The 15574-nt window shown below is 41.6% G+C and overlaps 1 protein-coding gene across 5 annotated transcripts in view; it reads right to left on the bottom strand.

Annotated features, from left to right (window-relative positions):
- Window positions 1-15574, bottom strand: part of LOC115364632 (protein pim1-like) — a 329092-nt gene that overhangs the window by 16923 nt on the left and 296595 nt on the right. For all 5 annotated transcript variants that reach the window (XM_030059144.1, XM_030059145.1, XM_030059146.1 and 2 more), the window contains one exon: window positions 2941-2978. In XM_030059144.1, the coding sequence (XP_029915004.1) occupies window positions 2941-2978 (38 nt within the window). The remainder of the gene's footprint in view (window positions 1-2940; window positions 2979-15574) is intronic.

The raw sequence follows: 15574 nt of genomic DNA on the forward strand, positions 1-15574 counted from the left end.
GACACAGATCTTTCCTGTTTTTTTTTTTTTTTTTATGTGCCAGATCCAACCAAGACAGGCAAACCAAAAAGCATATATATTGATGTTCATTTGTAGATAGATAGATATCCCCTCCCAACCCTTGAAAATGAGGATGCTACAGACACAAGTAAATATATACATCAAACAAAAGTACAAATATACAGATTAAAAAAAAAAAAGAAGGTTTTTTTCAAATCAGATTTGTGGCCACTTTCAAACGTGGTCTTGAATCAGATCTGATTCCTGGTGGTGCAACTGCTGTGAGAACAGTTAGATCAGAAATCAACGAACAAAATTTAGACAGCAGCAACAATGATGGAGAGCAGTGAAGAGACAGTGAGGTTGCAAATTGAATAGATATATGGGGAGATGTGTCAATCCAAGCCCTTTTTGCCCTCTTCTTGCTCTCGCCTCAACAGCTGTCAAAATGCCAGCTGACCTCCACAGCAAACAATTCAAGAAATGAACACATGCAGCACTGTTTCATTCACTGTCATGATGGACTGCCTGGCAAACAACATTTTTTTTTGTTGTTGTTCAGCAGCATGCTTGCTGTAAACATGCACATACAAGGAAGACTCAAGGGAAAAAAATCAGACTGGAAAAACAAAACAAAACAAAACAAAAAACCATTAAAAAAAAAAAACAGAATTAAGCATTAAGGCCTGTGGTGTGAACGTAGCCAAAGCGAGACTGGAGCCTCTGTTTAGGCCATTTAGGGCTTGGATTAGAAGTCTAATGGATGTTATGCCAAGTTGAAGTCTCTGACAGGCTGAACCGCCTGGCAGCAGTTTAGCCAACAGTTGACCTTGTTGTCACATAGCTGACATTAGGAATCCAGACATGACTCTAGACTGAGGATATATTTGTTTGTATCAAGTCTGCAGCATGAGATACACTGCCTTATTGGTTAATTCAATAACCCACAATAAAGTGACAACTATTCAAATATCATTTTACATTTGAGTTTGACTTATTATAAAAAGCAAATGCAAACGTGATTGCTTATGGGGTAAACCCTCTGATAAACAACCCTGTTTTGTTTCTCCAGATGCTTTGACACTGACTTGGTACCCTTTTTACGGCGTTACCATATTGATTCTGATTGTGGCACTGGCGCCCTGACATCATTCAAATTCCTTCTCACCTCAATCATGTGATACAGCCGAGGCCGTTCGTCTTTCAGTCTCAGTAGGAGGAAAACAATGAGATTTCTATCTGTAATACTATTACCAGCCGTAATAGGGTTAGAGCTGCCTGGGTTTACCTTGGCATGGCAGCGGAGAACTTTATTAGGTTTAAGACCTTTTGCTTTCCTACTTTTACCGCTGCTACTGATACATAAGAGCTCTTAAACCCTAGAGAGACAGAAAGGTATCACCGTGGTAAAAAAAAAAAAAAAAAAAGTTCAAGATGGCCCTTCATCTTACTTCTTTTCATGCGACAAACGAAGTGTTATCTTTCAGGAGGTGGAACCTTTCTTATTTTTTTACGTGTTGACGAGAGTGGTTTTGGTGTGGCACTGTGTGGCTGATTACAGGGGGAGTCTTAATCAGGTGGTGCAGGCTCCTCGGGGCCCCTGGGGCCGAGAGTGCGCTACATCCTGTCAGACTGCACAGAGAAACAATCAATCATCAGAACGGCTCCGAGACAGAGGAGAGAGAGAGCAGGAAGATAGGAGAGAGGGAGGAAGAGCAAGAAAAAAAATGAGGGGAAAGAGGGGCGGGTGGAGAGAAAGGAAGGAAGGGAGCGAAAGAAAAGGGGAAAGGAGAAAAAGAGAGAGAAAGGAAGCAAGCGAGAAAGATAAGGAAAGCCAGATGAGGAGGTAGAAAGACAGAGAGCGAGAGACTAGCTCAAGGAGAAGGATAGACGTGAGGACGCCTATGAAAATCCAATGAGTCTAGTTAGACAACAAGCCACCCAGCAATGCGGGAGCACAGCGTTGAAGCCAAGGCCACGTCAAAGCTCATAACAGCTGATGTCTAACATTTTCATTGCTCCCCCTGTCTCTCTAACCTTCGCCTACATGTCTGTTTCACTGTCCTGGCAAAGCCTCATCCTCGCTGTCACGTTGTAAAAGTGATCTTTTTTAGTTGTGGTTTCAAACAACCTTACAGATAACCAACACAGCCAGGAGGTGGGGGGATCATAGAGTAAGGGGAACAGAGGGATTGAGGTGGGCCTAGTTTTAAAACTCTCTGGGCTCTATCTAAGGGCTGTGTAATGATGCTGCTCTTTAAAGAAAGTCTTAAATGAAAGGCCAGAACAATCCTCAGTGACAGGTGGGATTCTTTATCTAACGGAGGAGGAGAGACAGGACACGGCCAGCAAATACACACACGCACACACACACACATACACACACACACACACACACACACACACACACACACACACACACACACACATATGCACAAACACATGTACATACATTTGGCTATGTACATCGCAGGCATGTGCACGCAGACATAGACACACATACAGAAACACACAGACGCAGACACAGACACGCATACACCTACAGGAGATTCCACAAAGAGGATTTCCTGCTCTGTCCATGTGGAGCAGAGGAGTTGAAATGGACAAACAGCAGATCCCATAAAGGTGATTTATAGAATTTAAAAAGATGTGCGTTCTTGGCACACCATGAAGGATATTAAGTGCTCAAAGGGAGGGCTTGGACACACATCTCCCCAAAAACCTTTTAATCTCCAGCCTGGAAAAAAAAAAAAGATGGTCACAAAAATGGAGGGAGTTTGCATGTGTGTGTGTGTGTGTGTGTGTGAGAGAGAGAGAGAGAGAGAGAGAGAGAGAGTTAGTGTGTTTGTGTGTTAAGGGTATGAAAAGGGCCTGGAGTCCAGTGTTGTTCTAAGTCTGCCTCTCCTGGCAGGGCCAAAAGTGGAAAAATGTTTGGCTCACCTCTTGCCCCATCCCCCAGGAGAAGACATTCCCACAATCTGAAAAAAAAGAGAGGGAGTGAGTGAGAGAGAGAGAGAGAGAGAGAGAGAGAGAGAGAGAGAGAGAGAGAGAGAGAGAGAGAGAGAGAGAGAGAGAGAACACAGAGTAAGCCAGCAGTCTACAAACAATTCAAGAGAGGCAACAAATACAAACCTGGGGTTAAAATAGAAAATAAAAAAAAGGAGAAAACGAGGGAGAGAAGGGAAATGCGCGGCTGACAAAAGTGGCTCAAGCATCATACATCAAGCACTTGTTACCTCTCCTGGTGCTTGTGATTGCACATGACTGCAAACAAGTCAGTGATAAAAATCTGAAGAAAGATGAGACCGATCGGGCTGGCTTTAAAGATCATCAATCACGGCCCTGTAAGCTCAGATATTATTAGTTCAAGTAAAGCTGCACTCTTCCATTTTATGGACATCATAAAAGACTTTGGGGGTGGAGGTGGAGTGGAGGAGATCCCCCAGTGTTTTAACTAGGGCTGCGATGGATGTGTTTGGAAAAGCAGACCGGATGGATGGACAGCTCTAATGTAGTAAAGCTAACTGAATCACTCACACTGCTCCAGGCTCCCCAGGGGAAGGAATGTAGAATGGGAGTGTAAGGTCCCACTTACAATAATGTTAGACTAAGTAAAAGTGTGTGCTGAAAAAAGGTGTGGATGTGTGTATGGCATCATGTGCGGGACACTGATTGTGTGTGTGTGTTTGTGTGCATGGGTGTGTGTGCACGACCACTTGGAAGAGTGTCAGTAGCATTTTCCTATTTGTCCCCGTTTTAATACAAGACAACAAGGCTCCAATTAGGATAATATTAGAATAAGTGAAAGTGGTTGGTGGAAAAGGGTGAGCATGTCTGTGTGGTATGTTCAGGGAGGTTGGGGGGGTTGATTTCTGTGTTTGTCGGTGTTTGGAAAATGTCACTTATAAAAGCTAATTGTTGTATCGCAACATTACTGCCATTAAAAAGTGTCTTGTTTAAAACTTGTTACATTAAAGCCAAATCACTTGAGAAAAGTAACTCTAACAACTCTAGCAACTGTTTTAGAGTTGATAACAATTGAGCCCCTTCGCAATCCCTTACACATGCTGATTATTCTTAAAAAAAATCCTTTTAACAAGTCATTTAGTCTCATATTTCAGTTATAAAAACGTATTTTTTATGATAAAATCTGCCAGAGCGATGACACAAACCCACTTCTTTCCAATGCTAATCATTTTGTTTCCAGAATTTTGTCATTACATTTTCTTGACAACAGAGGGCTGATCTGTCTTATTCTGCTTTGTTTCAACATGTTTATGCTTGTTCCCAGAAAAAAATTCTGAAACAAGTGAAACTGCACTGGAAACAAGGGGGATTATCTCATCCCACTGGCAGAGTTTTTTTTTTTTTTTACTTGTTTTAAGAAAAACAAGATTTTAGCTCTGAGTAGAAGAAGATGGAATTTTTTTTTTTTTTTTTTTTTTTTTTTTTTACAGTGATAGTCAGAATTAAGATTGTATTAATCTTTGCCTGTAACATTGTCTGGCTGAGCTAAACAGGTAGAATGTGCAGTAAACCTGAGCAGCCAACATGCAGATTTGTTTTTATACCAGCAAGATAATCAGGATAAATAATAATGTAAAGAAACAGCGTGCTCATTTGGAAAAGTAACTAAACTCTTGATTACTTGAATTAAAAAGCCAACATGTTAGCTTAGTTAGTTAGTTAGTTAAAAAGTTGCAAAAGGGGGCATGGCATGTTGCTATTTGCCCTCATCTCAATCTGACAGCAAATCTCATCAAACATGACCACAAAATAAATATTTCATCATTTGTTCCAAAATATTACCTTTACCATTCAGCCATTAGCATGTACAATATTATTAATCTACAAAATAACACCAAATATGGGACCAGACACTGCAGTGATCACACCGATCAACTTCACTCTTACTTGGCAAAAGAGGAACAAATTAATTTGATGATTGTTTTGTGAGAATAACACCGTGTTGTAGTCTGTGTTCTTGGAACCATGGGGAGGGGGGGACAATTAAAATTTATGTACACAACTTGGGCATTTCAGGTAATCAAAGAACATAACAGGAAGGAAAACAGGGAATTAAAAGCCTTTCTTGTAAAGGCTGCAACATTCTAAACTTGCAGCATATTTTGATCACAGAGCTGGTGAGGGTGAATGAATGAAGTCAAACACTCCCTATATGTTATCTGACCAAAAGGAAGATATCTCATGTCACATGACAAAAAATAATAAAAGAATGACTATAGGAATCAAAATAATATTGATATAGCAACTATTCTTAATAAATTAAAGATGAATATAATAATCAAATCAAATGCACAAAAATTTCTTACTTCTTTTTTACAGTCCAATACAGAATTCATTTATCTATACCACTGTGGTTACATTCTTGATTATAACACTACTACTCCCTGGGTGATCTGGGTTTTCTATTTTACTTACTCCTCACACCTCTCTAACTCCCTCTCTTTTTCTTTCTCTCTCTCTCTCTCTGTCTCTCTCTCTCTCTCTCGGCCTGCCAGTGAGGACATAAAGGCTAGTGTGAAGTCCATCACACTGCTGGTGAATAGCTGCCCTTTGTGCCTCAGAACTTAATTCATAGGCTGAAAAGGACCCCAGCCCTGCCATAGCACCTCTGTGTGCTGCCTGATTTAAAAAGAGCCCGCGGGTCCGCTGAGATCAGCCTGAAAGCCTTCCTTTAGGTTGAGGACACCGGGATTAGTCAAGTTTAGCAGATTCAATATCAGTGGAGCTGAGCGGCATTGGACAAGCATTCTAGGTTTGTAAGTTCAATTTCTGTGTGTCATCTCTTTCTTTGAGTATTGCTATGTTGCATATTTAAAGCCAATTCTGGGGCTAGCATCTTGTCTCACAGTCAGGAAACTTCTACACTGTTGTCAAGGCAACATGACGGTTTCCTTGACATCATCCAATACATATACCTTGCCCCAGTCCAGCCCCTTACCCCTCTGTACTGCACTACATCCCTTACATTCCCACTACAATTTTTTTTTTTTTTTTTTTTACAGTCAACACAAGGTAACAATTTCATTTGGAGGTTGGCCAATAAGGAGAAACCACTTGTCTTACTATTCTAACAATGTATATATCTTTTTTTATTCTAGTATCTTGAATTGGGATGGTAGCAGAGGGCATCAATAACACCAATCTCTCTCCCTCCCTCTCTCTCTCTCTCTCTCTCTCTCTCTCTCTCTCTCTCTCTCTCTCTCTCTCTCTCTCTCTCTCTCTCTCTCTCCCTCTCGGAGACCTTGGCCAGGCTTGTTAGGCCTGACACTGGCACCCTAGTGAACAAAAGGGCCGCGCGGCTTAGGGCTGCCCTGGAATGTCAGCGGGTTCACATTTCACATGCAGATGCGTGACCCCGGAGCCCTTTAGTGGGAAGGTGCGCTTTAACCTCACAGAGGAGAGGGAGGATGGGGGGAGGGGGTTCGAAGGAGGGGGTAAGGGGCACCTTCAGGGGAATCCGGGATGGGGGGAAGGGGCAAAAAATAAGAATGTTTGAGTTTGGGCTGCTTGCCTCTGCTCTGTTGTATGTGTCTCTCTGTGGTTCTATCATTCTGTCTCTCTGCCTCTCCCTCCCAAAACGCTGCTGCACACTGCAAAACTCCGCTGATATACCTTACAGAGCATTATGATAATTGTTGATATTCTGATATTGAAAATTTGTCAGAGCTGTCTCCTTCATCTGTGATCTGTGAGGCGCCCCCTCTCTTCCCGTTACTTTGGAACACATAAAAGCATTAACTTTTAAAGTGCACACTTAAGATTTCTCCCCAAATAATTGAAATAGCACAGTGGGAGGGGTTATATAAGGCAAAAGTGCTGTGAGCTCCTCAAAAGAAACCAAAGCTACTGTCATCTGCTCTCTGTAGGCCCCAGCCAGGCACAGTTTCAACTCTAGGGCTTCACACTTCTATAACTTGTTCTCCTTCCCTCGCTGCTCTCTATCCTATCTCTCTCTCTCTCTCTCGCTCTCTATACCCATTTTTCCTCTCACTCTCTCTTTCACTCTCTGTAGTGAAAACTTCAAAGACAACGAGATATTCTGCAAAAGCATGAAAACTTCAAGCACATGTTTGTTTGTTTTGACCTCGCAGCCCCGTGCTGCAACCCCGACTTGCAAGTCCTGCAAAATACATGAGGGAGAGACCAAATCCAGAGCTTTCCTCTTATAAAAATATGCCTGCAAACCTCATTCTTCCATACTGTTTTGTAACTTTTGTAGAATGCAGTTGGCATATGGCATTGCATTTATAATTACCTAACCAAACTGATAACAAAGCACACATGATAATGCGAGTTACCTTTGAGGTGGAGGAGTTTAAACTAAAACTTCTCAATTAAATGTATTGAATTGTAATTATATTTTGCTAAGACAATAATAATAATGAAAAAAACACCACACAATGCCAAAAACAAACGTTTTTGCTTCAACACTGACTCATCATGCTTGGCCTCTGTAGGTGTCTATGCTGAAGAGCAGAGTTATGATTTCTTTTTGTACAAAAGTACAAAAGGGCCTCATCTATCAGCAGGTTGCTGCCTCCAGCCAGGCCTAGAACTGTCATAACAGAGGGATGGAGACTATAAAACCTTATGAAAAATACAGCACAGTGCTAACAATACCACAGCAAAACTATTAGCAGTGAATACACTGACAATGAAGCAAAATCAGAAAAAACTACTGAGTTTTCTTGCAAAAAACATATGCTTGGTTTGGTTTGGTTAAGTATGGCTGACCTTGGAAGTACTAATGTATACTCTCAGTCAAAGAAATATTAAACTATTCATTACATGTGGAACTTCTATCCAAAAAGAGAACTGTGATTCAGTGCCATGCTAGTATTTTTTTTTCTTTTTTATTTACTTACAAATAAATAGGACGTTAGAATAACATTTATCCAGGCATTTATTGTTAATCTATTAACTAAAGAACATAGCTTACTATTCGATCACATTCATGATTACTATCAAATTCAGTCATTATTAATGCGAGAACAAAGATTCTGTTCTGCATAGAGATTAATCTATATTCATGTCAGAGTGCTTGCTTGTGTATCTGTGCAGTGCATTGCTATGTGTGTAAGTGTGTGTGTGTATGTGTGTGTGTGTGTGTGTATGTGCATGTGCATGCCCTGTGTTTAGCAGTTCTGCCCTCTAATAGTTGAGACATCTATAGCATCCACAGCAAGGCCAGGGGAGCAAGGGAGCAATCCATAGGCCTGCGTAGCCATGGCAACTAAACAAGGAATAGGCTAGATGTCAGGCGAGCATGGCTAAATTACCCATTAGAGGAAGCAGGAGGAGGAGAGAGGGAATACTGGTCAGGGCACAAGAGGCTAATGGGGAGATAAGATGGCCAACATATAGACTACACACACACATGCTCCCACACACATACATACGCATACATACACACGGAAAGAGGCGAAAGCACATACAGTCATAGAAAGGTGCAGATACGAGCACACACAAAGTAGAATGACTAAATGTGTATGACCCCTTACAAATAAACACAAACATGTATTACTGTATGGTCTACACACAATGAGATACCAACATCCATGCACATAAATAAACTTACACTGACACAGGCACACACTCACAAGTACACACTTGTGCACATATACATGCGTGCGTGCACATGTGCACCGACATGCACACAGGGAAGACAAAATGGTTTTAATAAAGACGCCCTATTGGAGAGGTTGCTCATGAATGTGAGGGAGATGTATTTATAGGAATCCTCCTGTGAGATCTTCTCTCCTCAACCTCACACATTCATGCATGAGAGAGAGAGAGAGAGAGAGAGAGAGAAAGAGAGAGAGAGAGAGAGAGAGAGAGAGAGAGAGAGAGAGAGAGAGAGAGAGAGAGAAGGGGGGGCATCACGTTATTGCCTGTTTCCCTCAACCTAATCCTTGATGCATGGCCTACTCCTATACTAATGAATAAAAGAATAAAGAGAGAATCCATGTAAATATCTAAACCATTGCAGGTGTGCTATAGTACAAAGTCAAAAGGGTATTAGCCTTGAGGTTTGTTCCTGCTGCCTTGTGCGCACACATGCGGGCGTGCGCACACACACAGGCGTGAGTGCACACACACACACACACACACACACACACACACACACACACACGTTTGCATGTATTCATGTATACAAACACACTCACAGGCACCGCCATGCGACCACACTCATGTGCACACGCTGACACACACACACACACTCCACACATACAGTCAAGCAGGCAGGCAGGCTCCTCCTGACTTTAGTGCTGCACATTCATTTGCATGCGCCATAATTAGCGTCAGGCACACAGAGGCTGGTCCTAGGGGAACTCTGTGATAACCGCTTCCCCTTCTATTAGGGCTCTCATTCCAGGAGTGTCAGACATTGCACATCTTCATTGTGGGGCCTGCAGCCCATCGGCTCAGTGGAACCTCTGCTGCTACAGCTGCTGCTGGAGCACACAGGAGGAGAGGCGAGGAGGCAGGGAGGGAGAGGGGGAGATGGATGGAGGAAAGGTGGAGGACGCTAGATTTTGTAGGAGTGGGTAGGGAGGAGGAGAGAAAAAGGGCGACTGAAAGATGTAAAGAAAGAAAAGGAATGAGGTGATAAGTTTGGAAGACAAAGAGAAAGAGGGGAGGAGAGACAAAGAGAAGTAGCGGACGGCAGAGGCGGATGCACATTGTGCAGCAGACAGACAGAGAGACAGGCTGGACAGAGGTAATGAATGCAGTTATTAAATTGTTTCAGCTGCAAAGAGGTCTATTCTTATGCCATTATAAAGGGAACAATTTATCCCCACTGATCGGCCCTGTCTCCTTTCTCCTCGCTCACTTTGATCTGCCAGCATATTGCCTTGATGTGTCCTATTCAATAGCGAATCTGGGGCAATTTTAATGCTTTTGTACCTCGCCACCGCTCCACTTCTCCCTCCCTGTTTAAAAATAGCTGTTAATTATAAGTGCAGTTTAAATGTCTCTAGTGACCCAGAAATGCAGGTTGGAGTGAGAAGAAGGGATTGAGCATCTCCAAGTTTAAAAAGAGCGAGACACTATTTCTTTCCCTCTTTATCATGCTTTCTTCAATTTCTCCTTTCTCCTCTCGCCCCCCCGCTACTTCTTTGTCTTCTCCATCCTCCTCCCCTCCGATTCTACTTCTCCATTTCTTTAGTCTTCCTCCACATCTTTCTCCCTCTCCCTCTTTCTCCTCTGCGGCGTTTCTTAGGCTCGGTGGGAGAGAGCAGGGCTAGAGGATGGGGGATTCAGTTTTTTCTCTCCCAACACTGGAGTGAAGTGCGGCGAGACATCGGAGACCACGGCTGCGAAACCGCTTCAGTCTGCAGATTGCATGTGCGTCATACCGAGTCTTTGTATCTCTCTCCTTCACTTCCTCCTCCTATGCATCCGCAGGAGTGGGATGTTGAAAGGAAAGGCATGTGAAGGTGCGCTAGGTAGCGCGGTACAAGGCAGAGGCAGAGGCAGAGAGTATACCTGTGGGGAAGAGAAGGGGCTGTGCAGGGACCTGAGGTGCGCACCTGGGGGGTGCAGCGTTATAAATAAAGCATTAGCCTCTTGAAGGGAACAGAGATGTGAAGGGCTGTCTCTGCTGCTCTCTTTTCCCCACTAACTCTAACTAACAGTTAACCCGCAGGCATGTACATGTACCCATTTCATCGCTGAGGAGGTACATATAACAGCACAAAAAAACAAGCAGGTACACTATGGGACTCTCGTCTGTCAAAATGCGGGCCCTCCTCTTTATGTAGGTGAGGTCATGGATGAAGCTCATCCATGACGGAAGTGGAGGACATGGTGAGATCCGGTATTTAACAAAAAAGAGTATGCTGACCTGATATATAATCATATACTGGTTTAAGCCTATTGTGTAGGACTACGTGAAATAAAACAGAATGAAGTAAAGCATGTGATAGAGGAGATTAAAGTATTAGCACAGAAAAGCCCAGTGTCACTGATGGGACTATTCTGTATTGGCAAAGCGCTGTGCTTGGTACACAGGTGGAACGGCATTAAATATCAGGCGGATGCAACAAAGTGTGAAGTAACAGAACACAGTGATAGCTGCTGGTTCACAATCAAGTGCACCATACCTAATGTAGCTGCTACATTAAGGCCTCATCTCCTCTCCTCTGTCAGTCTGAGCATACCCTATAAATGACAGTAATGATAACTACCACTCCAAATTTAATACGGTGACTATTATATAACCACCTTCATCTGTGTCCAGCTGGCTGTAACACTCAGCATCTCTTTTCATTGTGAAAATAATATGGGCCATGTCACAGGACGGGACTCTCCAAACTACACATTTACTTTGTGTAGATTATTTGTAGGTTACTTTTAGAGGTGTATCTGCTTTATTAGGTAGTATGCCATGCAAAGAGAGGACAATGACACAGAACCTGTGCTGCATAGAAGCCAGTACTATTACAAGGATTTAGTTTGTGAATCCTCGTAATTTTCTTTCTTTTTTTTTTTTTTTTTTTTTTGCAAACATACACCATAGTCAAAATGAGGTGCACATTGTGGATACAGGATATAAAAAGAAACACATAACTGCATGCCCCAAGCTCCATGCTTTAATCACCAATGTTTCGAGTTAAATGTCTTAATCAGGTGGCTGGTCGGATCTTGGTTCATGCCTTAGCCGACTGAGCCACTTTGACGCCCTCTGATGCCACTATTTTAAGCGTCATGGTCTGACACAGTATTCCCTTCACATCTCACAGTGACCTGCACTTACATAGTGTTCCTTTAGCTGGTCCTGATTTAGACCAGAGGTGAGGGTTCTGCTCTAACTCAGCGAAGGGTATCATGGGGCCGAGGGCAGGGCATATCAGGTCTTACTGTGGTTATGCCATTGTTGAAAATGTATCAGATTATTGATAGCCAACAAATTGAAATGCCAAAGAAATTGGCTTGACAACATATTGTTCTCCTGGCAGACGTGCTTATTGCAAGTGAAGATTAATGTGCCTCTAATCGACAGACAATGCATATGGAATTCAGATCCTATTCAACTTATTTGTATGATGTCGAGAGTCATGTTTGCTTTATCATGAACGCAAATCCTGGCGCAAACAATGACATGAAACTGATTAGCAACACTCGGGGAGAGAATATGAGAATACTAAGGATATTGTGATAATTGCTCTAAGCCAATTAACTATTCTGCTCCATTCTACTAATACTCTTATCTCCTGCTCTCTTCCTCCCATTCTAAAGGTGTACGTGTCTAAACCTGTCACTATCCATTTGCAATGCTTCATAGCCGTGGATTCTTTGACTGGGGGAACAGATAAGGCAAATTTCTCTTTCTCTTTTGTATGAATTGCTAACACTAAAGGCAACAGAATTGCTAAGTTCCCCCTCCACTTATTACAGTTTAATTGTGCTTTCAGACTGCTTGGATCCTGCCTTACTTATGAAAGCAGTCATACCAAGTTTTTACAGGCATACCCATGGCAACCTCAGCACACTGTAACGTACAGTACTGTCTCTAACTAAAAATTGATATCCCTGCCCTACCTATGACCTCTGTGTGTCTTCACCGGTTGCCCAGACAATGATATATAGTATGTCTCAATGAGCATCCATGGTCTGGCCTAACAATGAAAATATGTACACACAAGAAACAAAACTGGTACTCAGTGTGGGTCCACTCGTTCAAGACAGGCAAGCCCTTGATGGATAAATGAGGACAATGTATTGGTTTGTCTACAAGCGAGGTGGCATTGACAGAGCTCATAAAACAAAGTGTTGGGGTTGTCCTTGGTAAGAGAGGGATGATAGTAAATAAAATGTTATCAAGCAGCAGTATGAAAGGCAGCTTTTAACATCAGCATTGCCTGAGGAATCCACAGAAGGGTTAAGCAGTTAAATCGACTCACTCCAAATGGTTCTCAAAACGCACAAAGTAGTGAGGAAACTACTATAGTGTGAGTTTGAGGATTATTTCAGGTTGAAATGTTAATATCAGTCTCATTAGATACTGTGCTGTTCATGTATAAGAAGACAAGTTCCAGTATTCCCAATGTCAAATAAATACAGGTGTTGTATTATTTGTCCGTAAACATGTCATAATCATGTCTAATAAATCAAGGCTCATCCTTATGCAAGAGATTTTGATAGTCTCTGGTCAGAGCAGTTTCTGTCCTATAAATGTCCATGGGACTTCAATTGACAAGCTAAATATGTCTCCTCTCCAACACAACAAACACAGGGGTGAGGGCAAAGTGATGCAAAAGTAAATGATAATATCATTGTTTGTTCTTGAAGGCTAATTTCACACGAGATTGAAGATCTACCTAAGCTATTTCAAGCTAATGAGTGTGGCGTCTGGCAATATAAAGTCAAATTTTATTATAAGCATCACACATCATGTGGGCAACAATCATTCACTGGCCTGGAATTAAATTCAGATCCTCAAGGAAGCTATTAATGTTTGATATGATTAGATATTTAGCTTACTTTTGATAGGAATCATTTGATACCGCTTATTGTGGCACTGAAGTGATCTGCTCCAAATGCACTTGACAAATGTGATACAGCTTATCATATAGTATGCTTTTAAGCGCTGTACACAGTTCATCTTGAAAACAGTGACTATCCTTCAATATGCCCTTATAGGAATGCCAATACACTGAAATTTGACCCTTTCTAATATGGTACTGCATCTTAAACTCATATAATCTTAAAGATGTTTTACCTCAGAAGGAGAGGGGGGGAAGAGAATGAAAGATAAACAGGGAGAGAGAGAAAAAGAGATGAGATGAGTAAAGATGAAAGGGTAGAGATGGGAGTACGAGATGCGAGTTAATGACCTTGATAAGACCAGGGACATGGAAAGCCTGAGGAGAAGACGTGATGTGTTGCCGTGACAGCGGTGTAGTAGCGCTGGTGACAAGAGGAGATGAGGTGCCTGCACTTGGTGGCTGGTGTTACACATTAGTGTTGTTGTTAGCCAGGGGCATCAAGGGTGAGTGTGTGAATGTGTATGTGTGTGTGTGTGTGCTTATAGAGCGAGGTGCGAAGACATCCCGGTCGAGGCCTTGCATGGTGACAGTGCCTGATATCAATCTAATGAGATAAGAAACGTATGCAAATGAACCTGGCCACAGTTCACAGTAATCAGCTTAACGGCCCTGATAGATATCAGCTATCTGTCGCAAACATCACACACACACACACACACACACACACACACACACACACACAGGCACACATGCTCCTGGAAGCGAGGAAAACGATCAATGAGAGCATTTGCTATGCAATGTATAAATACAAAGACACACACACACACACACACACAGACACACAAGCTCAGATACACTTGCGGTATTAAAAATAAATATAAGCAAATCAAACTATTTGTCTCACATGCAAACTTATCAGAATATACACCTTGTACATACACACACTTAAACACAAACACTTCTAAGCAGGTGTGATGGAGGCCTACTGTGTACGGGTCATTTAGTTCTGACGGTCATGTCTTTCACAGCGTAAACACTGATTCACAAAATTGTCATTCAACATTCAAATAAATGGTATAAAAGTTCTCAGATTTGTTCTTGAGGTATTGAGGTATTTTTTCCCATAACAATCCTTCACCTGCCTTTACAATCCCCTCAGCAAAAAAGTAAGCATCTAAGTTTATACTTCTATAAAAATGTGGGGCAATTAAATTATACAGAAATAGAAAGTCTTTTCTTCCACTTAAAATTAAAATCCAGTGGAAATCCAGAGGACACATGTTCAGCCAAACTACCCTGGACAAATAAAGGTTCAAACAAACAAGCAAATAAAAACATTTATTGTGAAGCTTTATTTGGTGTAGACCAAAGTAGGCACAGTCACAACGACAGGCTTTTAGTGTAATAACAACAACCAGTGTTTGGTTGTTTCATATATTTATTTTAGTTGGACAGATTTAGAGATGTGACACAGTGGATTTGTACCCTAATATATCAAAGTTTTCAACTCCTTCATAGATGGCATTAATACTAACAAATATGCTTATTTTATTTGATGGAAAACTTGAGTTTGGTCTCCTAGCCTCATTAAGCCTGAAGTTTAATAAATAGGAACATTAAAGAAATGGTAAGAAATGAGACTTACTTGGACAATATTGAAGAACTGCCCTTAAGAGCCTTATTAAGAACATCTTAAAATTCCTACTTATGTTGTTTCTTATGATCTACCTCAAGAATACACTGGAGGACCTGGCTTCAGTAAAGATATGCTATAACTCAACTAGCTTAAAATAAGAGGTAATAAAAAGTAATTCTCTTGATTTTTTTTGCATCACTAATAATCCAACTTAGAGTCACCAGTATATCTATGTATATATATGTATATCAACATTTACACTTACAGCCAATGTGGTGGAGCCTGCATCAACATCATGTTTGTTAACAGGCGTTTTTCGCTCGCTTTATACTACGTCACAAAACTTGAAAATGTGACACTTTAACCTATCCTTGGTTTGCAGAAACATTTTTTTTTTTTTTTTTTAACTGGCAACTGT

The sequence above is a fragment of the Myripristis murdjan genome, chromosome 9 (assembly GCF_902150065.1).
Source record: "Myripristis murdjan chromosome 9, fMyrMur1.1, whole genome shotgun sequence".
Taxonomy (NCBI): domain Eukaryota; kingdom Metazoa; phylum Chordata; class Actinopteri; order Holocentriformes; family Holocentridae; genus Myripristis; species Myripristis murdjan.